Genomic DNA, 27204 nt, shown 5'->3' with positions numbered 1-27204 from the left:
GTGTTCCACTGGGCTGGCTATTGCCTCTCTTTGCAGTTTCTTTGTGCAGAAATATCTGGTGGTCTGACAGCTGGGTCTGGGGCTTGGCCAGAGCCCAAGATATGGCTGGTTGGGTTTCCTAAAATTCTTCTCCTGGACAATTTGTCAGCAGGGTGTTTCAAAAGTTAGTCGCTATCAGTAAAAACATCTCTAACATGTGAGGAGTAAAGCCCTATTGTGTTAGTCCTTAAAGTGTCAGCAAAAAAATATATTTAGTCCTTAAAGTATTATCAGCTCATGGTATCCCAATGCACCGGCTAACTGGGACAAGGTTCATCTTATAAGTCAGTCTTGGCTTGGGTCTCATCTAGGGCCTAACACTTCAAATGACTGAACTGAATATCTCTTAAAAGCTTTACAGTTGAAAATCTGTAAAGCAATGTCTAATCAGAAAGGAAACAAGAAATGAAAGAGCAGAAAACCCCAACACATGAAATCCAACCCTCTCCAGATTAGTTCCACCATTCAGGTAACTGCAGGTAGTGTCTCTGGTGCTGACAAACTCATGTCCATCTCAAAATCAACTAACAGACAGTATAAATGGAATAGAGTCATCATAAAATGATGTTTTTCAGACTAAGGAATAATGTACGGCAAACTAATGACATTAAGAGGATTAATTCTGAAAAGAAAAAGAAACTTAATTTGTTTTACCTAAGATTTCTTCATATTAAAATTAATTTTAAGATGAGACAAAGTACTTCTTCCTGGACAGAAGATTTTTGGCAATATATTCAATATCTTTCATACTAAATTCTGACTGAAGACTTCTAGCAACCTTCTTCATCCAAGCCTCTGCAATGGCTATTCTTGTTCTACCAAGTGACTCATCTTTTAATCTAATGTGCTGAACTGTTGTCAAATGGAGTGGCGTTTGCTCCTTATGCCATTAATTAATTACCTTTGCAGTTTGACTGAAACAGAGCAAAATCCCATTTGTGTTTTTTCTGTCTACCACTCCAGCATGCAGATGCCACCTGAATTATTGAAAATCAACTTGTCTGAGCATCAAAAGGCCAAATATCTCCTCCCTCCTCCTAATTGATTTTTCTATTCTGCAGGAACAAACATTTAATCAGGTGTCTTCCAGGAGGGTGAAACTAACTAGTCTGCAATTTTTTTACTGGAAAAGCTTATCAGTTAGAAATTAGACTGTGATGTTTCCTAGAAACACTGGGACTTGAGTCATTCTTGAGCTCAATGTCCAAGGACTCCCCTTACTTATCCTCCTCACACTGGAATTGTTCATACTCGATCTTGCCTCTAATTACCATAGGTAATTACATAGGTAGGTAAAAAGGAAAATGAGACTTCAGGAAACACAATTTCACCCTGCTACATGTTTTCAGTTCAGGATTACTGCATTAAATCAGATATTTTCATGGATCAGCAGTCAGTGCAAGCTCTCATGTAACAGATCCTCTTATTAGACCCATTTTCAAAGCTAAGAAAAAGTCAAAAAGTTCTCATATAAAAATTTATTTTTCAATTCAAAGGTCATTTAACTGCTGAAGTGCCATCTGTTCATGCTGTAATGAAAGTATTTTTTTTTATCATTGCATATTTTAAAGTCAATGTCATTATGGGGAAAACAACAAATACAGCAAAAACAGTTGAAAATGTAATTTTAGAATGCTAAGGTAAATTTTCAAAAATAAAGACATGCTTTGTAGAAAAATGTAAACTTTTTTTAACATCTCCCACACAGTGAACTATTCCAATAACCTGCAATATAAACCTTATCAGTTCCTCATAATTTGTCTGTGAAACCTTTACTTAACCTCTTCATTTTACAGATTTCTCCTCAAATCTATCTGATAAAAAACAAGGAAACAAATGGCTGAAGCATAATGCACAGACTTATTCTCATAAATTCGTACAGCTAGCTTGCTGTTCATCCAAGTTTTAGTTTTAGGGCAAGTATTACCTGTTTTTCAAATCACTTGTCTCTGCTAAGAGGGAAGCAGCTGAAAAAGTCTGGTCTTACTTTTAACATGCCCATGAAATTTCACCCAGAAGCAGCATTCAGGCAGAGCAGAGCCAAATTACTGACGTTCTCATTACATTCAAGCTGGTACAGTCATGGTTGATATATAAGTCTGTCACTCTCAGCATTGATTTACAGAGCTTTCTGAATGTCTTTCAGCAGTAAAGTCCCCTTAAAGCATTTTTCCTTTCTCGGTGCTATATATCATAACTCAAATTGTCAAGTCGTATTTAAATTTGTTACATTAAAAATATTAATCAGGGAAATCATTACATTTTAGTTATACGTCTTCTTTCCCTTTTTTAAAAATACTATCAAATCACAGCAACTAAAAAGAACAAGAAAACCAGCCAATGCAGCAATATAAAGCTGTTATTATGACTGTCATAATGAGAAATGTTAAAGAAAATTATTACAGATATGTTTTGCTGAACTGTATCTGTTCAGAAAAGCCTTTCTTGTGTCCCATCACAAATATTGTTCATGTAAGCAGTATGGAGATCAAGGTCAATGAATCTTTCACTAAATTCTTCATGCTCTCTAGTTCTCTTCTCTATGTAGACATACACAGAGTAATTGCATCATCTGCAGGTAAGACACACACAAAACATAATTCTCCCATTTCTTTCAAGATCCAGCACCTTTAAAAACAGTGCTTTACTGTATATACTCATAAGCAAAATATACTAAAGAAAAAAAATCATTCTTCAGCAAAAGTACAGCATGTAAATTCACATGAATAATTAATGACTTGGTAAAAGTTTCTCACTGAGAGAAACGGCATGAGTTTAATTCTAAGCAAAACAATTTGTTTAGAAGCATATACTTCATGGGAGGTAAGGAAACTGCCCACTCAGCATGTTTAGCAAATTTGTACGCGCCTGCACTACATCTTCAGTAGGTAATCAAATACAGGGATGTCTTGTCAAAGGTCAGATGTATTCCGCTGACAAACCACTCTATACAAGAAAGAAGGCAAAGATAGTATTTCATTTTCTTTTGTCTACATAATACTAAAATGTAAAAAAAAAAAAAATAAATCAGACTAAATGATCAGTATGAATTTTTGCCAGCACTGATTACCATAGTGGGTGTATGATGGCACTCTAGCAACAAAGGCCCTAGACAAACATCCAAATTAAACTATAGAGTCTCCACATGTATTATTGTTTATAATCATTCTCACACATGACTTTGCTTACAAGAGTTCTTTGCTTCCTTACAATTTTGAGATACTGTCAAAGAGGGAGGACGAGGAACAGAAATTTACCCACAATTGTTGCCACTTCGTGAGAAGAATATGAAAGTATCTTTCTAAAGAATACTTACTACTAATTTTAGTAGGACTAAATCTAGATTTAATTTCTCTTTGTAACTGGAAGTATCTGCAGTTCACATTCTCTTTAAAGCAAGTTCAGGATAGAAGGTCTGTTCAACCAGTTTTTTACTTCATCAGTCCCACTTAAATAGCTCCAAGAATATTCCTCTCAATACAACACCAAAAAGCTTAACATTTTTTCCCCTTACTTTCAAAAAATCCCTTAGCTTTCTCCAGTCAAAAACCATCTCAAATCCGAGTCTCTCTATAGCGAGCATCATTTTTTTCCCACCACTTCATGTTTACTGATTAGCATGCTTTATTTAAAGGAATTCAATTTAACAAGAATGAATTCTCAGTATCTGGGTCGCTATACCTGACTCAGAAACATCAGTATGGTCAGTGGAACTTTTACCCAAGAGACATTTAGAATCACATTTTGAAATGACTGTTTTTCATAATGTAGGATTACTAATGCATAATTTTAAAATCAGCAAGAATGCTCTAGTACATGAGCAAAAAGCAAACATATGACATCAGTTTACTTACTGAAAGGTCACCTGCAAATTAATTATAGCAGAAAGCACCAAAAAAAAATCAAAAGCACTAGAAAGAAACGCAACAGTAATTCTGAACCATCGAGATACAGACATTGCTGAATTTATCATCATGATGCGACCTTCATGCTTACTTTTTCATTTATTACTTTCACAGACTACTAAATTCTATAACCTGCTTTTCCATCTCACATACTCGAGGCTTTCTTTCTCTGGATTAGTTTTAGCAGGTTCAGACCCAGAACCATCCTTGTCTTTTTAGCCAGTTAAGTGCCAGCGCTAGGGCAAAGTAGATGCAACTATGTGGTTAAGGATGGCAAAAAAGGGAAAGCACAGGTATCCTCACTTCAGTTTGGCTTACACAGTCATGAAGTCATGCTCTCAGGTACAGTTTGCCCCAAGAGATAAGTTTTACAACAAGAAGAGGTGAACACCTCCAGCTCAGTCCTCCAGCCCAGTCTTGCCTAACAATAGCAACACCCACCCACCACCACCATTTGAAGAATTAGTTTCCTTATCAGCAAAGCTTCACAGCTAGATCAGTTCAGCATTAAGGACAACAGCACCACCATACTTCTGTTCATTTCCATTTCTGGCTTAGGCACCTGGGGTCCAGTACATAAAATTCACCAGATAACACTTCCTTTCTCTTCAACCTGGCCATACTAAAAGCATTACTCAAAAATTCAGAGAGTGATAAGAAATCAGATACAAAGATACCACACAGCTAATTTAGGGCCAGCCATGCAACTTCGAAAGCCAGGCCAGATGCTTGGTTTACAAAGCACAAACCTAGGACGAGGCAACAGTCCGATATGTTGGGGGGGTCCTCAAAAGTCAAGATTACCAGCAGAATAAAGATTGTTTTTCCATGACAGTCTTCATCAGTCTTTAAAGAGTTTCATGATTTTACAGCCACCTCTGAAAAAAAATCAGACTTAAAACCAAAAGTTTTGAGTGACACCAAAATGGTGATGTGAGTACAGGCTCATCTGGAAACATTCACTGATAATTAATCCCTTGTGAGCAAAAGTTGTTATAGTCCTATAACAAGATAATTGAAAACTGTCAATTCCACTCTGATATAATTAAACAACATTAGATTTGTATCCAAAAATGAATATTCATTTGGTAGCTGACTGGCACTTTTTATATCTGCCCTCACTTGAAAACTCTCGAGATTCTTCTGCTATAGTGAATGCATTAGAAATTGAAAAATCTGCTTTTCAACACAGTTCCACTTCATTGTTTGAGATTCAGAAATAAGACTGTGAGTGCAGAGTATAATTTGCTGCCTCTGCTATATCAAAATCATTGATGTGTTTGCTAGGACACACAAATCAATACAGCACATAAATTGTAATACACTATAAATGTCAAACTATACTCTTTATCCATAACAGGAAACAAAGCTAATTCAAGTAGCTCAATAATTACTTTTTCTGTTGTTGTTTTTTTTATTAGAAAGCATGTTAATAGCGAGTTGAACACACGCTATTGCCTACAAAGGGCTGATTCAATAGTCTATTTTTCTCCTATAAATCTCACTTTTTCTGGTGTTTTGTATGACAGGCTGCATTGCATGCTTCAGAATATCGAAGTGTGGGAACAACATGTCCAAGATAAATAATCGAAAATAATAATTCTACAAAGAAGTTGACAGAGGTCGATTCTGGAGCTTCTTATGGACAATGAAATGAAAATCCTACAAGCTAAGGTGGTAGAAAGGAAGGGCTGAAGCAATAGTCAAGCGTATAATATTTTTTTATCACTTCCTCTTTTCAAGGAGCTGTATGCAGATGAAAGAAATCTGTGTCCAGAGTGACAAGGTGGTAAAGATAAGAAAGTTCTTTCAGCTCTTTGACCAAGCTTCAAATCTTGGAAAATGCACAAAACATCCCATTTCTCCTTTTTTTTTTTTTTTTTTTTTTAAACAAAAAACGCTGACCTATCCTGACCACAAATATTTTTTCCTGTAAGAAACTAGTAAGGAATTCAAACACAGTGCCACAGTGGCATCTTCTTTACTTCTAATTTCCTTTTCCTTCTTCAATTGTTTAATTTAAATCTATGACCCACTGAACTCAGAAAGCTACAGAACCAACTTATGTTGCTGAGGACTCAAACCATTAGGTAATGTAAAATTCAAACTATTATATCATACTACTTCTGTTCAGTTTACAGCTGCTCAGCTATATAACATTTTTCCTACATGCCTTCTCATAAAATGCATTGAAATCATACATTTGATCATGCATTGAAATCATACATACAATAAAATACATTGAATCATACATTAAAAAAAAATCATTTAAATGTTCCTAAGTGATGTTGACTGATAGCACAGAGTAGTACTAAAAGACTGTCCTGCATTTTAATTTATGACTAAAAACATCAGATAAAATATTTGATACAAGACATGTTCTGCCGTTAAATACATATTGCCTTCCTTCATAGACAAGTATACACAGAAGGCTAAAGGAATGAAGTTGAAAGTATTTAATCATGCAATGTTTAATGAGAAATACAACATTATTAGGGAAGAGGCATCTTCAGGGTTTTTTGTCTTTATGTTCGCGGGATTTTTATCTTTTTCGTGGTGGCATCTGTATAATTTTCAGATTTTCTAGGGGTGGGGAGGAAATTGTTTCTACTACGGCAAAAGTTTCCAAAAGTAAATTATCTTTTCTATAAAAGTTAATAAATGTCATTTCGTCATGGTGATCATACCAATTATTCAATTTTACCTTTTGTTTCCCCTCTTTGCAATTGTATACACACAGTATTCGGACAAAACCTCTGCCTCCTTTATAGGCAGTATGTTGACAGATATAAAGGGGTCATGACAAGGTTATGAAGCTATTATCTAATACGCTTTATAAGAAAGCTGTTATACAGGATTTTCCTCAACATTTAAATTAAATATAATTAAAAATATTAAACATTAGTATTTGTGTATGGCCAAGTTCAACTAGGCAGAAATGTCATGGTTTAGAACATGTTTAAGTTTTAAATCCATAACTGTAAGGACTACGCTTTTAATATTATCATTTGGTTAGAATTTTTTTTACAATGAAATATCCTCAGTATTTCTAGAATTTCACAAGATCACTTTACATGACTCTAAATTGCAAACCACTTACTTCTCACTTACTACAAATTAGTATTGAACACAGCAGTACAAGGTAGAAAATAGCTGGAATTGTTATTCCATAGCATTTCTGAGATACCTTGGATGACAGCCGATGTCTGCCACTGCTCTGTTCTGCACTTGCCTAAGGGAACAGTACCACTGATCAGTAAGGCTAATTCAGTATTTTCCAATTTCAGGCATAGAGTATCAATCCATAATCAAGCAGTGCATGAAAAAAACATTAGTAAGCATGCGATCAGCACAGTAGAACCCTGTCGTAACTCAAAAACTGAAATACTTGGCTAAATTCCACACAGCAAGTATAACTGGCATAGTAAGGCCTTTTTGTCCTCCCTGCACTTTTAGATTTTCTGTGCCTTGTGACCACATTTTTAGCATCTACCAATCTTCATACCCGACTTCCAAAAACATAATATATTGGAGCATTTTTCACCAAAACAGAGAAAAACAAATCTGAGAGGGGAGGTGTTCTCCTCTATAATTTAAGAACTAGAAGCCAAAAGTGTGTAATACATCACCATAAAATGCGTGGAACACATTTGCACAACTCCATGATTTGCTGTCATAATAACTGCAAAAGAAGTTACTTAAACATTTGAGAGAATCTTAACTCTCTTCATTTACTGGAAGTGAACATTTGACTTCATTCCAAATAAAGCACTGTAGACAAGTTCTTCATCAAGTTATGGAGGTAGTTAGCAGCTAATCTGAAGTGTTACAAAGAAATTGTTTACTGGGAAAAATACTACTATTAATATGTTAATGTTATTTTAAAAACAAAGTCTAGATCAAGGCCACTCATATTATTTCTAGGACTATAATCCCTACAGAAATAGTAGTTTGCAATTCTCCACTGTAAGACATCAATATTTCCATGCTCTGCCCCCAATGTACATAACATTATGTGAAAAAAGCTGGACACAAGGACACACACACACAATACTTCTACTCTTCATCAATACCCACCATTGGTCCTCTCACCAGTACCAAAAAAAGAAATCTTTAAATCCTAGAGAACACCTTAGGAAGGAAAGTGTCCCAGCTATTTCCGCTGTGGCAATCATGACATTTTGGTCTTCCTAAAATGGCTCTCAAACACTTCTACAAATTCATGAGAGAGCAACAAGAATGTTTTCATCTTGCCTACAACACTTCAGACAGCAAGCAAATCAGAAGTCTGCCCACGTTTGCTCAGATTTCTCATGACAAATCCATCATATCATAACCTGCTTTGATGGTACTGTCTACTGAAATTCTGAAATGCAGTTATTTGTCTGTCTTAGAGAGAAAAGACAAAGTAACCCAAAATGTTTTCTGGGGAGTTTCAAATGTACAGTGAACATTAAGATACCTCAGACCAGCTACAGGAATAAAAAACTTCTGTAATCCTGCAGTCTTCAATTTACCTTGAAATTGGCTGTCACTCCATCATTACCTCAGTTTCACAAAGAGAGTTTTAATGCTGAGTCTAACCTATTTCCCATGGTAATCTACTGTCAATTCTGAATTTTCTATTAAAAAAAAAAAAATCAGTACTACCATGACCACACATGTCAAATGGAGAATACAAGACAATGACCTCAAAAGACAGAGTATAAATTTAAACACAGAAATTCAACTATTTTCTATTCCTCAGTCTACGTGGCTCTAGAAGTACAGTGAACAGAAAATGAATATCTGCTAAATGGAAGCTTTAGAAATATTAGGACTTCCATGTTCTTATTAAAAAAAATAAGTAAAGAACTGCTGAAAGAGAGTAACATTCCTATCCTTTCCTGAGAAGCTATTAAGTTAAATCTTTAGCTTCAGGGTGAGTAACACACAGCTTCTGACCTCCATGTCCTTGTTATAAAGAAAAGTAAGACTAACATTGTCAAACCCGAATACAGACAGTAGCATGAAAGGTCTTCCAAGCGTTATGAAAGCACTCAACTGTAATGAGATACAGTGCTGTGGTAATCTGTTGGCTGGGTAGAGGAAATATTCTCTGCCGTACTAGCTTTTAAAACAGAAGAAAAGGTTTTCTATGTACTTCCTTGTTGAAATAATTCCTTTTGTTACAAAAGTTTTTTGCTTCCTTCAACTTTTTATTTACAAGAAAGTACAGAAATAGAAACCTTGAAATAAATGAAAATATATCAGCTTCCATCTCTCTCTCACCACAGAAACAGAATAATAAAGATTTCAGTCCTTAGTCTATAAAAATCCCTATGAGACTGTCACTTTAAACCCAAAAGCAATTTCTGTTATAGTAAGAATAGATAGTTTTGGTAAACTGAGAATGTGATTTACCAGGTAACAATATGGTGCAGTAAGTATTGGATAAGTTGAAATAAAAAGTTTGGTTGCACCCACTTTACTAAGCAATACAGATCATTCCAGAGAGCTTACCATTCCCTACTCTTTAGCTAGAGTTTGCAGATGATGATAATTTTATTAATTTTTCCAAGCACTGACAAAAGTATAAAATAGCATACGATAAATAATCTATCCCTGTAAGTACAACAAGAACAGACCTTGGAAAGCTGACTGTGAGAGCTGTGGAGTTAAACAGTTCAGGAGAAGGCACTAGATAAATACAAGTAATTGTTATTATATGCTTGCTTGAGTCAGCAAGCTCGGTACAACAAGGTTTATCTTATTTCTGCCTGTGCACCACCTCTCCCCTCCCTATGCAAAAATGCAGTCCAAGGAAATCCTCCTCCAACTGCACATTGACAATAAAACTCCAATCAAATGTGTATCAGCAAGACAGAGTGATTAAAAGCATATTGTGACACATATTCACAACTCCCCAATTCCCCTTACATACACAGATTAACATTAGTAAAATAACTAATACAAAATACTAACTATACAAATGTAAATTCAGCCTGCTCTCCCCTCGTCAGCTCCATTTCTCACACTTAGGTACATTCACCTAAGTTTCTACAAATATCTGTATTCTCACCCCAAACAGTCAAGAGATGCTCAGGCAGCAAACAATGGTGCTCAAAAGTTGTCTCAAATTTAACTGGAAAATACCATCTTCTCCCCCAATAACTGGGCCTGGTTTACTCTTTCTGTGCCCTTCTCACAAGATCCCACATCTCCCTCACCTCTCTCACCTAGAAATGGTATTGTAAGAAAAAGGGAATTTACAAATTTAATTTTCTATTAATCTACAACATTTAGACAGTAGTAAAAAGAATTGCTAGAAATCATAAAACTGTGGACCTACTAAACTGTGTTGGTTGGGGGTTTTTTTATGGGTAGATTTGCCAGCATAATTTATATCTATTTTTTTGTTTGTAGTACAGTTCCTTGATTAGTAGATAAAGACTTTCACAGAAAAATACCTGGCATCAACATGCTTGGAAAGCAGATATGCATACGCTTATTCTTCTCCCAAAGAGCAGGTGATTTCATGGTCAAAAATCCCTTGCTTGAAAACATACTGTTCACAGCCCTGGACATTCAGCTCCTTTGATTCACTCTCCCAGTAGAGATTTATCAATGGATCAGAGCTTCTTCCAGAACACACAAGCTACTAGATACATCTCTATTTGTCAGAGTTTATATTTGTGTGATTATGGAGATACATTATCTCTCTGATCTCATATCATACAAATTTACTTTAGTCTTTCTGACACAAGAACATGCAATATGATTCATTATCTGATGATACCATCTGAGGTTATTGAGACATCAGCAAATCTACTTAAATTCAGCTGCTTCCAAGAAGATCTAACTATTGCACACTAGAATCATTAATGTTTTCCAAGATCCTGCAGTGACAGTACTTTTTTTTTTTCCCAGGTTCTTATATTCATTGCATGACAAGATATTACCAGAACAGTTGAATAAATTAAAGATGGGAAGTATAACTACTAATATCTTCCTCAAGTCAGGAAGTCTTTCAGAGACTTGTGCAAAGTTACAGTTAACCAGAAAAGAAACACTTTTTAAAATTACAGTTAACAAAATTACCCCAAATTGCTTCTGTTTCACACCCCCCGGTTCACGCATAGGGAAGATGATGGTACAAATAGTGCTGTAATTCTCAACAGCCTCTACCAATCCATCCTATGTACAATCTTTCTGCAGTATATGGCTAAATACACTTCTTTCTGCTTTAACTAACAGGTACAAATATATTAATACAACAAGCTGAATCATTCTCTTGGTCATTTCTGCCACGAGTCAAGAGTTGCTCCTATGGAGTTGACCTAATTACATCATCCAGGTAATGGTACAAATTTTACTTCTGATTATCATTGCTAACGAAGTAACAGAATGGGGGTAAACAGTTGAAGTGCTGCACTAAGCTTTACCCCTGGAGCTTGTTTTCAAAATTGTGGCTTTTCAGACAAATGAACTAGAATGTACATCATCAATTACTAGCTGATCGTCTGAGATGTCTAAAAAGTTAGTTTAATAAAAAAATGCTATGGAACGATAATAATAATAGTTATAAATAATTATCATATCTAGGGAAGCAAAGTCTCTCATTTAGAGAGATGCTCATTTTGGATTCATGCCATTTAAAGTACGACCAGGACAATGGATACTGTCTCAAGTTAAAAAAAAAACAAACACCTAAGAAGACATTTAAAAAGTTGGAAATTTAAAAGCAAAGTAAGTGATTCTGTGCTGTTACAAGTGTTTCTCACTATCAGCCAGTTAACAGAACTTTACCGTGTACTCTGTAAAGTATAAAAGCAAAAATGACTCTTCAAAGGATTAGACAGCACAAATATATACAGTGCAAGTTGCTGTTTTAAATATAGAATAAATATAGAATAAGAAACATGTCAGCATTGCTTAGCCTACATAATTTCTGTATAGCAAAGGAAATTGATGTTACACACAGCAAACAATCTGTGCAACTCCCTCCCTTCTTTACATTCTTCCCAGGCTAGAGGCCCAAAGAGGTTAAAGTATTTCACCCAGAGTAATAAATGAACACTGACAAACCAGTAGGCTGACACTTCCACCTAGACCATTTCTACCTAGACTAGTAGCAACACTTGACCACATCCTGCCTATTTACATAATGAGCGTAGACAACTCTGCCTCCTTGTGATGCACAGAAACATCCATCAGTGAGTGGGTGTCCAAACCAGTTTCCTCTGAAAACTGAGTGAAACCTTGGCCTTGATGGTAATGGAAGATGAAACAAGATTAATTTCATGCTTGTAAGTACAGGCAAAGCACAAGTTTCATTGACAGATTGAAAGATGTTCCTGTGGAATGGGAGATGGAAGGGAGCTGCAGGTTTTCTATTTTAAACTAGAAAAATACCCCCAAATTTCCAAAAGTGATTATAAAAGCCTTAGCAACAGTCCATGATTACTTTAAATTCAGAAGGGAGATATGTTAAATCCATCATCTGCAGTAGCTATGACATTAAGGACACATCTGCACGCATACATTTAAAATTTCAAAAAGCCTACAGCCAGCATAGAAAGTTTCAAAGGATCTTTAAGAGAAATGCAATCAATTGATAGTTATAGGTATGAGAAATCTAATCAATATTTACACAATCAAGGGGAAAGTGTGGGTATGAAGAGAAAAAAAATTAAATCACTAATGCAAATTAGATGAGCTCCTACAGGAAATAAATATTCCTGGATCTGACTCTGTCATTCAATCAACATTTAACTACCTGAGGACAGCATGTAACTTCCAGAGCAGGTGTGTTAGGGAGATGCAAACAAGAAAGCTACAACAAATCATCATGCCTGTCGATCACAGTTCTTGCACCTTACTCTCTAGTATCTACTGCCAGCAGCTATTATAGAATAGTTACACTGCCGTGCCACAAAATGGTCTAAATTAGACTCCATCAGCTTATTGTTGCTATGGTATAAGCTAAGTGATCTCAAGCCATCTCACAAAGTATCAGTGCTACAACTTTGTGACTGCCACTAACCCATATTAAAATATAAAATAGTGAGGCAATTAAACTGCAATCCCAACCCACTATGAGTATTGTTTGTTTCTCCATCTTATTTCCACAACAAACTTAGTAGTAGTTTTAACGGAATAGGACACAACAAAAAATATTTAACATCACAACTATTGTGTTAATAAAATAAAAATATATATACTCCTATACTGATGAATACGGAGAGAACACACTTGTAAGGACTAAATCTCATGTACATAGGTTTCATTTAGTTGACACCCACTGAAATACCTACATCTGACAGAAGTTGTTGCACCTTGTGTTGATACTTAGATTGGAACAGCTGTTTAGCTCTATAGGATACCCTAGACAGTCAAAGTTACCCCCATTTTCAGAAAGGCTCTGAAACAGCTGAGATAACAGCAAGTCAACAGTAATAGCACAAATGCATGGTTGCCCACCCTATATTCAAAGACTACGGTATTTTTCAATAGACTATCAATCTACTTTAACGCCACACTGGAAGGAAAGCAATTTTTAGCCTTTTTCTCTAGTAAACATGTTAAACAAGTCTCAGATCTGATTAACAATCCTGCCACACAGAGTTCTAGATCTGCTCACAGGCAAAACAAACATGCAAGAATGCTTTAAGCAACCCCACGGAGGTCATCCTAAAGACAAGGATGAACAGTTTGCTGCCAACAGCATTACAAGCAGTTATCGGGCTTATCCTCCTCAATTAGAGGCTTTTAAAATTGCTGATAGAGGATGTGCTTTTCAGTTACTACTCAGATCTTCACTAAACGTCTCCATGACCTTGTTTCATGCTGGCTTTTCCTAAACATAGAAGGTGCCTCCCCCCACATATTTTTGTGCATGTGCTCCAATTGCCATAACCACTAAAGCTTTTTATCATTAGCATTTCCAGCTCACTTCCATAAGGGTGCCAGAAAAGAGACTGATGTATATCACATGTCAAAGACCATTAGCTTTTTAAGCACTGTGGTTTGTGGATATGCTCCGAGCAGCATTAGGCAAAGTAATGCTAATTAAACCCCTGGCCACCTGGATCCTTTTCAGTTCTGCACAGCACTGTCACAGCTCTAGACCTAAAACAGAGGAAGGGGAACAAAAATTTTTCTTTAAAAAAAATGAGTTGCAAAATAGCATATAGTACCCTGCCATTTATTTCTTCTGACTCTTTACTGTCTTATTATTTTGAGCTTCGCATGACACAACCAAATTATTACAAATTTCATTCAACTATTCCTTGTTTTAGAGCTCTTCCACCCCACTTTTTACACCTGGTGCTTGTTACTCTACAGGCAGTTTGTAAAACAGATGGTGCACACAACAAATAAATAAGGGAACCCAATTATATCATAAGATTAGTTTGAAGTAATGTAGCCTTATGGTCTTAGTTCCACCGCACCAAGCTTAGCTAGCAGAAGCTTATATTTTAATTGTAACCACATTGCGCTAATTTAAAATCAGATAGGATGGTTAACGCCTTGTTTCACGTCCTGGTACAATATCCTATCATTTTTGAAGGTAACTATTGTGATTAAAAGTTAAGATCATTGGAATGGAAAATTATCTCACCAAATTATAATTCAAGGGGGCAGGGGGAAATAAACCTGAAAAATCAGTTTAAAAAAAATAAATACTTGTAAAGATGCAACTTTCGTTTGGTGAAGTATAGAGAGGGGATTCTCCTCAAAATGTTCATCACACTCATTCTAGAGTACTGCTGCTACATGTCCTTCCATTTTATTAAAGTTCTTACTATTTTTTTCTTTAATTTCTACTTATACCATTGCTTCCAAAGATGATGCATAGTGGTTGCCACTTCATCTGCAATCTTGAAAGAACACCTAGTTAACTAAACATAGTGAGAATCTTAGTAGCAGTATAGAATTATTTCCGCAAAGTTAAAAAGATACAACCTAAGACAAAGGTTCTTATTCACAACTGTGTCTGTTGCAATTGTCTTTACAATTAGTCATTACTACATTGTGGAAACAAGCAGCAGAGCCTGATGGCTACACTGTGCGGTAGCAGAGATCTGATTTAGTTCCGATTGCTTTATACACCTCTTATGAAAATACAGCTGTATGACTGTTCTCTATTCACGTATATTTGGCCTCCAGCTGCAGCAAGGGATGTTCAGATTGGACATTGGGAAAAATTTATTCATCAACAGGTTCACCAGGCACGGGCACAGGCTGCCCAGGGAGGTGGGTTGAGTCCCCATCCCTGAAGGTATTTAGACAGGTAGATGAAGTGCTTAGGGATATGATTTAGTAGTGGACAGGTTCAGTTGGGCTTGATGATTGCAAAGGTCTTTTCCAACCTAGAGGAGATTCTATGATTTGGCCAAAAGGAAAAAAAAAAAAAAAAAAAAAAAAAAAAAAGAGTCATCTTAGGCCTGATGCCAGCGGAGTCACTCTCAGTTTCACAGTCAACGTGGTAGGCACAGATTTCATTCAATATCTTCAGTAGTTTACATGGTTTTGTCTACTATTATGAAAAGAACTAAAAGCGTATACAGAAAATTTTAATTCTTTATCCCATATCCATTAAATGTCTCACAGGATTCCAGGACACCTCCTCACACATGTAAGTAAAAGCTAAAGAATAAAAAGCAAGGACTGATTTTATCTCAAGGTTACAGAAACATCATTAAACTATAAAACCATGGTGTCAAAAATTTATCTTGACATTCGAAAATGTCTCAGTGGAGTTAAAGCCTTATCACGTAATTAACTGCAGATAATTCTGTTTAATACTGAAGGATCAGAATTTAGAAACAGTCACAACCTTGATAAATGGCACGTTAAATAAACTGGAGCTTCCAAAGAGCGATCAGATAGCAAGAATGAAAAAATCCAACTCCAGCACAAAAGACAGTTGATACAAAAGCAAACTGTCTAATAAGGACAGTGTAACACTATCAAAAAAGAAGGTACATTAGCCTTCTGAAACACCTTCCAGTCAAGTACAGCTAGTATTTTCCACAGGTCTTATGCAAACTAAAAATACATTGGGGTGAAATTCTGTTTCCATGGAAAGAAATGGCAAAGCTTTCTTTGATTTTCGATGGGAAGCGTCCACACTTTCATACTCAAGGGGACTCTCTGGCTATTGAGGACCACAAGCAAGTGAATAAAACTACAATCAGTTTTCACAAAGACAAGACCAGTGGCCAGCAGAGAAGGAGGACTGTTTAAAAGAGCTTCCAAGAAGCTCTTTTGACCTAAATTAGGTTGGAGATTTTCCAAGAACTATCTGGAATTTAGTCATCTCTCTGCAGGACCATTTTTCTCTTTTGTCTGGCTGTCTGCTTATTTTCCTTCTTGAGGAACCAGCATCAAACAGCATAAAAAATGACCTTTGACTGGATCTTCTTGTGGCATGCAATGAAAGAACTGATCCAAAAAAGTTCAATGTTAGAATAAGCACCTACTGAACTTGAAAGGAATGTTGGATGAGATTGGGAAAACAAGATTACATCTTGAAGTCCTGTATCTGTAGTATTTCTTTATTCTATGACCACACAGAAAAGTCATCACAGATGGTCTTTATAAGAGTTACACTACAGAAAAGAGTCAGCATAAGTCTTTTATCAGAGCCTTTACAGTTCCAAAGCCTTAAAATTCACCTACTGGGAATAAGCATCCCTATTCAACTTAAGGAGAAAGAACTACTATTTTTTACATTGACATTCACTTTATCTTCTAAAAAAATCCTATGGGAGTGGCAGAAAATGTCTGCTGCTACCTCACTAGGGATAGAGTTATATTAAAATTATATTTTAATATAATGCCATACTTGATAACACACTCATCTGACAACCAAATTGGGAAGTCTATAAACTGCCATTAGAGAGTGACAATAAAGCTTTCCAAAAAAGCACTGTGCTTGATAGAACTCCAAATGAGACACTAATTTCACTCACATGTAAATCGGCTCCTTTCTCCCAACTAACTCACCCGTTCAGTCAGACTATTCTGTCCCTTCTGTCAATTCTTTCTATTATCAATGATATGAAGTACCTCTACCCATGATAGGTCTATGTCATTTGCTCTCCACGTTTCCTAGGCAGACTACCACACAGACTCAGCAAAATGAGCAAAGGAAGGAAATGAAACCTGCTTTAATGGTTCGAATTTCCAGAAGAAGGGGTGGGGGAAAGGCAACAGCAGATTAAAAACTCAGTACTTTGCAAAACATTCAATAGGCTAGGTCAATGTAAGGAATACATTGAGTTAAAAGTATCTTTGTGATAGCAAAGCTGTAGTGGGACAAATATTGTCACTAACAGGAGCATTCCTAGTTCTCCAGTTAACTGAATATGGAGCTGGGAAGTCTTGATTTTCATTCTGCCATTGACACCCACTTGCATCACTCTGGTAAAATACATGGAAAGGAAGAGGAGGTAGACATATGTGCAGATGCTTGTGCACATGCGTACATAAAAAAATTTAAAAGCTTTCTTTTTTTTTTCATTACTACTCCAATATCTTGATCAACCGTCAAACTGCTCCTGAAAAGCCACCACGGCCAGTGTCCATCTGAAGCTTATTATTACACAGAGGGCAACGACGTCTGTAAAGAATTTCTTACAAGCTGCAACTGAGTTCAAACCCGTTAGGCAGTGATTATTTTCAGAGACTCAGCTTTATCTTCAGCTGTACAAATTCTCTAAACCAGATAACACTGCATACATATTTCGCGTGAAATGTATTTGACAAAGTTCAGGCCAAAGTAGTGTGCCAACACAAGGCAGTAAAAGTTAGAGCGGAGGCTAGGTAGCGCATAATGTTTTCATTTATCAGCCCTTTTGACTGGATATATTTCAGTCTGCATGGTTTTTCAGGGCAAATTGTAACTTTACATCACAACAGTCTAATCACCAATAAAAAGAAATCCACAGTTGATTGTATTTCTCCTACTCCTTCTATCCATAGCAAAAGAGATACCACAGTTGTGCAAAGAGATTTTCAAAAAATGCAAAAAAATCACATAGTGCATTTTCATTTAATTTCTTTAAGAGAGGCTTTTCCTTTTATTTATATCAGAAGAAAAACACCTAAGAGTTTGACTTACTATATAACAAAATCCTTATAAAAACAACTAAAACGTGCACTTAGGTAAGATAACCTATGGCAGAATTTATCAGTCAATTAGAAACCAAAAAAATTAAATGAAGTTAAAACGATGAATATTCTCCATATGAAGTACTTCTACTAGCATTGTTCAAACTAAGCTTTCTGAATTGAAAGCAATGAAGTATATACAGCAAAAGCCAAAGATATTTAGTAGTAACATGACAAACATGTCACGAAAAGTAACTTCAGGTATTTTACAAGTAGCTTTTTAGAATAGAGGGTCCACACGTCCCCTGAGAAAGCAGTTTGTGGGATACAGTACTGTCAGGAACGCCTATTAGCACATAGTACTAAATGAAAAAATGGAATGGAAATATATCTGCAAATATAAGATATACGCAGAAAAATCCTAGGCTGAAGAGCGATGCTATATGCTCTTTATCACTGTGTAAAAATTACATAGGTTGACTGACTCAATAGTTTTTGAACTTGTTTGGTTTATAGTGCAATTTACCCCTTCCTCCCCCAAGAGATTTAATGTGACAATTTTAAAAAGGAAAAGAAAAAATCCTGTCTGGTTGCTCCTTAAATTTTGAAGTGTTATAATTATATAAAAGCTATACTTCTGCTTAAATAGTGACTAGAAAAAATAAATGATTTGATTTCCCTTTATCATATATCACATTCTGGACGTATCTATCAAAGTCTCTTCAAAACCAAATCAAGAACAACAGGAAAGGATAATTTATGAGTTGTCAAGAAATCACATCTTAACTCTTACTTTTGTGAAGATCTGAAAAAAGTCAATTGCAGGTGGCAAGAGAGACGCATCCTGGATCTCTGTTTTCAAATACAGTTGCAATGTCTTTGCGAGGTGCCTCAGGCCGTCTTTCATTTCTTCACTTAACTGTTCAATATCTTAAGGAGAAGGGAGAAAAAAAGTATATCATGTTGTAAACAGAACCTTTCACCAACATTTTGAAGATGTCCAATGGTAGCCATACAGTCTAGACATTTACAACCCCAGAATTAATCTTGACAGAGGGCAGTTTTGACAGAGGGCGGATATTCATCTTTTTTTATGACAGATACCTATCAACACACAGAAAGAGTTTATCAGGTTGCTACAGCCACATCACTTGAATACAATGGTAAGTTAAAGATCAAAAGCCAATAGATAGAGCAGATACGTAAGCAGATTTAAGACACTGCAAATGAAAAGTAGGTTTCTGGGTTTGTAACATTAAAAATGTGTTTGAAAATTTATGCAGCAGTACCTTCCTCCTTGCAACTGGTAGATCAAAAGGGAAATTATTGGAGACAAAGATCACTGCAGTCACTGCAGCTGGTAAATAGAATGAATACGGAAGAATATTAAGCAAATATCACTATTAAATACTAAGGCACTATTATTCCTGCTTTATGGATAGGAATCCCAAAGTAGAAACATAGTGCCTTATTTTCTAATGGAGTGATCGTGCATGCACCTGGTCACTGATAACACGGAAAGTGAAGCTCAGCTCCTGTGGCAAGTTCAGCGCCTGACTACCTGCTTCACATTTTCTTTTTCCTTCCAATTAGCACAAAATTAATGAGTCCTAGATGAAGAACGTGAAGGTAAACACATTCAAGCATCAGCCCATAACAAAAGATGAAGAGGATAATTACACGCCATGAATCAGTTTCTTGTCTGCATAAAGGTGAACTGCTATTTTATTTTAAAAAACTATCCTTAGTGGGAATGGAAATAAACTTTTACCAAGAAAGGTTCTTCCCCATACTTTAGATCCAAGCTTGTTGGTCTCCAGGAAGAATAATTTAAGTTGTATTCCTCTTCAAAGCTAACTCCTAGTCACTCTCTTAAAAAGAGGCTGCAATTAAAGCAGGATGTCAGTGGCTTTGGTTAAACAGCTGTCTAGTGTGTACAATACTTGGGCATTTGTTCTCCATCCCACCCATTATTCCATTGCTTGAAGATACTGACTATTTTGTAGGTTGTAAATTAGCTATCACAGAGTTTCCATTTCACACACACTACATAAGTAAGCTGCTTTGTAATCTCCTAAAAACTACTTCTGGCAGAGCACTGAACATCGGCTTACTAAAATGGCAGGTATCCATGGACAGCTATCAGCCACAAGTCTTCCAATGGAACCAGCTACAATTTGCTTCTATTCTGATATAAGTTTCCTTATTCACAAACACTGTAGTTCTGTTTAGACGTTCTTTGGAGCCATTGAGAGCCATCTTGCTTAGCTCAATGATGCGATCCTACCAGTACACTCTATTATGGCCAACGTATCCTACTTCATACTACACAGAGAGTTTGAGAAGTACCTATATTATCTGTTGTTTCCATTTCAGCATAAAGTAATACTTTCTAAGATCTGCTCCCATTCCAACAGTCAGTTGTTGCTGCTGAAATGCTATCTACAAGCCATGCCTGGGGTGACTACGCACCACGCTGAGAAAGCATTTACTCAGAATCTTAAAGGGTGTTCTGTCCCTACAAGGGTAGGAGAGAGATGCTCTCCCAGACAAACTCAGTTCCTCAGAAAGTTCAAACGTGTTATTACTAAGAATGCTAAGATACGCTCCTCCATACCTGGCACAAAGCCTATTTAACTAAAGTATTTGCCTTTTTATAGCTACCCGCAGGACATCCCATGGACATCTCAAGAGTGTGGACATTTGAGTGTGATTTTGCAAGCCTGAATCAATGTACATATAAGAAATCTAGACATGTGCTTTTCACAGTGTATGAAAGTCTCTGGTATAAAAACATATCACATCTATGAGAACTGTCTTCAAGAAACGCAAACTTAAATTAACGGAAAACTTAAGTTTAAAAAAATTTTTAAAAATCATACTTGCGTTCCTTATAAAATATTCCTTTGAAGCTAAAGATGCTTTTTCCTTCATGCATAAGTTTTCAATACATCATGCCATCCATCTTAAACTACCTGAAGTACATTGCAAAATATATTATGACAAAGACAGGAAGGCATGATTTGCTTCACTGTTAGCAGAAAAAACACCTCTAGAATGAAGACGAGGAATCATATGAACAGTACAGTGTAAGTGGACACTGCGGTTTAGGATAGATGTGAACAATAATATGAAATCCAGCTGGAATTTCAGAGAAAACTGACAGAGATGGGAGCAGAATGCAATTATCCAGGTTGGAATCTGTCCAGGACATAGAGCTAATGATCCCAGCAAAGTCCCATGGGATCTTTAACAGTAAATGATACAGATCTAGTTTTCATAGTATCTCAAGAAGCCAAGGCCAAAAGCAGAGTGAAAGAAATTCACAAATGATTTCATTTTGTGTCTTTAAGAAACTTTTTTCAATTGTTTAAGAACCTTGGTATGGGAGAGAAAAAGCTACTGAAGGCCTATGGGAAGTTTTCTAAAAAGGCATGCGGATTTAATTTTGCAGCTTTGGTACTGATACAAGTAAAGTAGCAAAAAGTCTGCCTATAGTACAGCACCCAAACTCTTTTCTGCAAAATGAATCTTTATAAGTGAAAGCAAAGTTGATTTGTGAATGATTGTAACAGACAGTCGGTAGAATCACATAAGTAAGGAATTGTCTAATAATAAAGAAGAACTAGCAAAAGTAACAATGCGCATAGACATACTGAATCTGATTTTCAGGATACACAATGAATCTGAGGGGACTACAAAGCTGGGGACAGAGCTTTATAAAAGGCTACATGCCTCCACGTTTGGTTGAGGTTTTTTGACTATGTGCATTACATATTTTATCAGGTAATTTTCAATAAGTGTATAAAATTTCATATGCTTTTATTCAGTTTATATAAGCCACCCACAATGAAAATCACCCAACTGTACAAAGTAACATTGAAAAGAAATTGTGTAAAGGAGACTAAGACAGCATAGTGACAATAACAATTTTCAAATATTTTGGATATCGGGGCGGGGGATGACACACAGACATATAACACACTCTATCATCTATTATACAGATTCTTCCCGGGAAGTATTTTTGCTTCAGAAGATCACAACCTCTATTTCTAGTTCATGTAATTCCCTTCAATGAAATCATCTCTTTCCCCTTTATACCTAGACTGCTAATGAAAATGTATTTCTGACTTTCTTGTGGATTCTACCAAGTACTGAAGAAAAGTAAATCTTTCAACATTATCTATAAACTGTGCAATAAATGGGAAATATGTTATTAAACAACAGTAGCTTTTTGAGGATACAGAGGCAGCAAAAGGCATCACAGCTACTACAAGTTGTCACACCATCCCAAAACACTCTTTTGGCCTATTCTAACTGCAAAATCAGAGATCATCTGTTCACTCTTGCAAGGAAGCTATGAAAACAGCAAAAGGAAAGAGTTAGCCAAAAGCTTCACATAAGATTATGAAAGTACAATAAGCCATTTGTGCTATATTCTGTAAAGGATCGACTTCAGTTCATGTCTAGGAGTCCTGAACACCTTGCACTTTGGAGTTAAGAAGATTACACAGGAATTGTTATTAAAGATCTTAAGATTGAATACAGATGACACAGTAGACATGGAGTTCTCATTTGCCTCCTCCTAAACTGAACTGCTAGAGAACAGCTGTTTCTACATCAATGAGAGGACACCCATCCCACTTATATCACAGGCCATATCAGCATTTCCCTCAGAATGAGAATTTTAGTAGAAGCTTCCAGCCATTTTACAGGTTTTTGTACCATTTATCCATTGCAGCTCATACCTGTTCAATACCAACCTGCTCTCCAGAAAACTTAACACACTATTCACCTCATCTCCAGTCAAGTTAAGGGAAGATGAGATCATGCCCTGAGGGGTCCTGAGAAACCTTAGTTTGTGTAGAATTATCAGTTATACAAAACTTTTTGCCCACACTAGAAAATGTTCCCGTACAAGCAATGAGTATTTAATTTCTAGAAGGAAACTCTTCTCTTTCCTCCAGTTCCTCTTATGCCACTGTGCAACCCTTGGTACAATACAGCACCACAAAATTTTTTTCTGGGGATCCCAGCAGTGCCATGAAGCACAGAAGTCCACAGTCTTCTTCATTTTCAGTTCATTCTATGATTCTATGATTTAAGCAGGATGTAAGAATGAACTAAGCGTGTATTCCTTCCCTTACAAGTCTTTAAGCCTTCAGCTACCACAAAATCTGGAAAAAATGTTTTCTATTTCAGCATTAGCCCATCTGAGAGCACCCTTTCCTACTCAAGCAGTTGAAACTTGTGAAACCACAAAGATAATATCTGCAGATTTTTCTCTTCTTTTCTCCACCAAAAAGTCATGTAGAAGAAAGACACACACATATCCCTTGTAAATTTTATCCTTCCTTTTCTGGAAGTTATTTCAAAGGTTTATGGAATAGCACATAAATATTAAAAAGAGCAAAACCTTGATGTAAAGATGTATGTATTTTTGTATAGGTATATAAAAATATTGACACTGTAACAAGGCAGACATCAAGGAATTAAAAACTGAACAGGAAAGATGTACGCCGTAATATGAGAAAACGTATCCAAGACAAAAAAAAATCAGGCTGAAGTTTTGCTTGAACAAGACATACATGTTTTTTGTTGATCTTTGAAAAAACTGTTCTTCCCCAAAGAAGTTTTAGTGGGTTTGTCTTTGATTCTATTATTCTATAGAAACAGATCTTCAGAAGGCAAGCTGCAAGAAAATCAGATGGCCATTCTGTAAAGTTAAAATTGCAAGCATCTCCTGCACTATGGTTGGCAATTACTTACTTGACTGAAGATCAGAAAAAGAGTAGAGTCTCTCAGAAAGACATGCTGATTGTCTAAGCTGTAGAGAAAAACAGATAATTAACACTTACATAGCACACTTTATCTTGAAAACACTCTACAAGACTGATTATTCAATGTTATATGCCTGCAAGATAGTCAGGGAAAGCTTACAGCATCAATATATGCACGGTCATTCCATAATTTCTGTAAACCACCATAAAAATTCCAAAGTTTTCTTGGTGTCATAACACTGTTTACTAATATTTTTTTTTCACTTGGGCAGCTTACCCTTAGTAATTTACTTTGGCCCTTCACGTTATAATTGAAAGCAATTTATGAGGTCAGCAGTCTCCAATTTCATGCAACTACAGTTAATGTACAGTATAGCTAGGTACTTATTTGCCCTTTAAAAACAGTCATGCACACATTCTTCCCAACAATGTATAAATTAAAGGTATTAAATCATATTAGACCATTACAAATGCACATGTTTTTATCCAAGACAAACAGCATCATGGCAAGGTCAGCAAAAAAAATGGGCAAATCCTTTTTGATTTACAATCCCACGCAGTCATAAGCTGCTTAACCTAACAGAAAATTTAATCCATATAAATTAATCAAATCGTGGGAATGTCAAACACCCAGGACTTACAAGAGAATTTAGAAAATGAAAAAAAAACGTAATTGATATTAAGGGAACCCAATACTGAAATCACGGCATCGTGTCCTCTAAAGGAAGGGCTCGCTAACAGTGTTTCTGTCCTTGCCACTCACCCACATAAGACTGAATCATACAGTGGTTTGAGTTGGATGGGACCTTAAAGATCATCCAGTTCCAACCCCCCTGCCATTGGCAGGGACACCTTCCACCAGACCAGGCTGCTCAAGGCCCCATCCAACTTGGCCTTCAACACTTCCAGGGATGGGGCATCCACAGCTTCCCTGGGCAACCTGTGCCAGTGTCGCACTACTGGAGATTCACTTGAATGAGGTTCCCAGTGAAGTTAATGGAAAAGCACCAATAACTTCAGTAGTATCGATGAAAAACACATGGCCCTTTGTGCTATCCTTCTAGGCAGAATTAAGTTTAGAATGCTACTACATAGTCGCAGGAAGAGAAAGTCGATAAATAGAAAGTCTGCATATTAATAAGTAGACTTGTAATGCAAAAACAATTTTGTTCAACAGTTCCAGTCACTTCAGCTTTCTAGCTCTTAATTACATTAAAAATGTAGAGTGAAAAAGTGTTATCTGTATCTGCTACACTGAATAAATATAAAATAATGTTACTTACTAGTTTAAAAACAATCCTGCCGGCAAGTCTGACAGAGTCTGGAGGAAAATTAGGCTGGATGCTCTTAAGACACCTGCATTCCTGCTTGTGATCCAGCCAATCTTCTTTCTATTAGGATTTTTTTAAAAAGGAAGAGAAAGAAATGTTAATTTTACGCGTTATGCATATGCATGTTATTTTACATAACACATGCTACTTTTTATATATATACACACACAAGCATATATTTTTTATATAAAGTTACTCACATATGCACACAAACAAATACACTCAGCCTCGCCCTGGGCAGGACCTGGGAATCTAGAACCACAGCAGCATTGCAGCCTTTGAACCAGGCTGGAAGCAACAGCTGCAATGCTGAAAGTCAGCTCCAAAAAAACAGAAAGTGGATCCTCCTTGGGTACTGATGTCCACTGGCCCTGGCTGCCTTCAACACAGGTAACCTCGGATGCTGACTGTCAAAGAAAGAGCAGCACATAGGCTTCACCAGCCTAGTCTAAGACCACAGCTATAAAACGAGTGTGGTGGAAAGAGACAGGCTGGGTTATCCACTCAAACCATTGCCATCACACCATCCTCTCTTCTAATGTAATTAATTGTGTAACTAATACTATGGACACTGGAGCTACAGCACTGCAGGTTCAGGACACAACAGTATCACAATTATGCTTTGAGTACCTATCAAAAAAAAATCTAAAATTAAACTTCAGATGCTTTTTGGCAGTTACTGATTGTGATTATGATCAAAAGTAGCAGAATCAGAGTGACATGGCAGATAAGCACACACATTTACTTCGAGTGTGGATCTGGGCACTCCATTGCCTAGCAGAGTGGATCTCATACACTGAAGTCCCATGGAAATATAAGGTCTCCCCAGAGCCTTCTCTTCTCTACGCTAAACAAGCCCAACTCTGTCAGCCTTTCCTCATATGGAAGGTGCTCATGTTGAGCTTTTCATCCACCAACACCCCCAAGTCCTTCTCTTCAGGGCTGCTCTCAATCCATTCTCCACCCAGCCTTTATCTGTGCTTGGGATTGCCCCAAACCAGATGCAGGATCTTGCACTTGGCCTTGTTGAACTTTAGGAGGCTGGCATAGGCCTGCCTTTCAAGACCATCAAGGACCCTCTGGATGGCACCCCTTCCTTCCACTGTGTTGACTATGCCATATAGCTTGATGTCACCTGCAAAACTGCTGAAGGCGTGTTCAATCTCACTGTCCATGTCTCCAACTAAGGTGTTAAAGACTGGTCCCAATATCAACCCCTGAGGAACGCCCCTCATCACTTGTCTAAACTTGGACATTGAGCTGTTGGCACAAGTCTCCGATTGCAACCCTCCAGTCAATTCCTTATCCACTGAGTGGTCCATCCATCAAATCCATGTCTCTTCAATTTAGAGACAAAAAAGTCATGCAGGAAAGTGTCAAATATTTTGCAGAAGTCCAGGTAGATGATGTCAGTTACATCTCCCTTATCCACCAACACTGTAGCCCCATTATAGTAAGTCACCAAGATCATCCACCATGATTTGCCCTTAATGAAGTCATGCTGTACCTATTTACTCATTTTATTTACATATTCATAGTGTATGTTTGAAGCCACTCAAATGTTTAAAATACTTAAAAAAAAAAAAAAGAGAAAACAGGGCACAACAAAAAATTGCTACAGTGACAAGAACACAATAACCAGGGACTTTAGAAGGTGACATTTTCTCACAGATACGCGGGGGGGGGGGGGGGAGAAAAAGAAAAAAAAAATTCAGAAAACTAGCTTCTGTTAGGTAACTGCCACTCACAAAACGATAAAGTGTCTAATATAAAGAAATTACATGTTCAGCAATAAGAAAAAAAGAGGGAATGGCAGTAATATGTACAAGTGCATGCATAGATACTGACGTGCTAGTTATAAAGATTACAAAGGCTAGCACACAATTTTTTCCTAAAGTGCATTTAAGTGGAGGAATTGTTTTAGGTAACTAGGTTTCACCACCAGTAGCCTATATTCTATTTCATTCAGGTCTTTATTCCCCACTTTGGCTTACACATAATAAATAAATTGGACTTTTTATTTCTTTCAGATACATGGGAGATTTGTGA

At 36.6% G+C, this 27204-nt stretch overlaps 1 protein-coding gene across 1 annotated transcript in view; it reads right to left on the bottom strand.

Moving 5' to 3' along the window:
* The window catches only part of SMYD3 (SET and MYND domain containing 3), a 387008-nt gene that overhangs the window by 304173 nt on the left and 55631 nt on the right, over positions 1 to 27204 (bottom strand). The window contains exons 3-5 of the mRNA XM_054063816.1: positions 25108 to 25215; positions 23814 to 23871; positions 18838 to 18974 (exon numbers count right to left, since the gene is read on the bottom strand). Of these exons, the coding sequence (XP_053919791.1) occupies positions 18838 to 18974; positions 23814 to 23871; positions 25108 to 25215 (303 nt within the window). The remainder of the gene's footprint in view (positions 1 to 18837; positions 18975 to 23813; positions 23872 to 25107; positions 25216 to 27204) is intronic.

This window comes from Cuculus canorus, chromosome 3, assembly GCF_017976375.1.
Source record: "Cuculus canorus isolate bCucCan1 chromosome 3, bCucCan1.pri, whole genome shotgun sequence".
Classification (NCBI taxonomy): Eukaryota; Metazoa; Chordata; class Aves; order Cuculiformes; family Cuculidae; genus Cuculus; species Cuculus canorus.
This window is presented reverse-complemented; position numbering and strand designations above follow the sequence as displayed.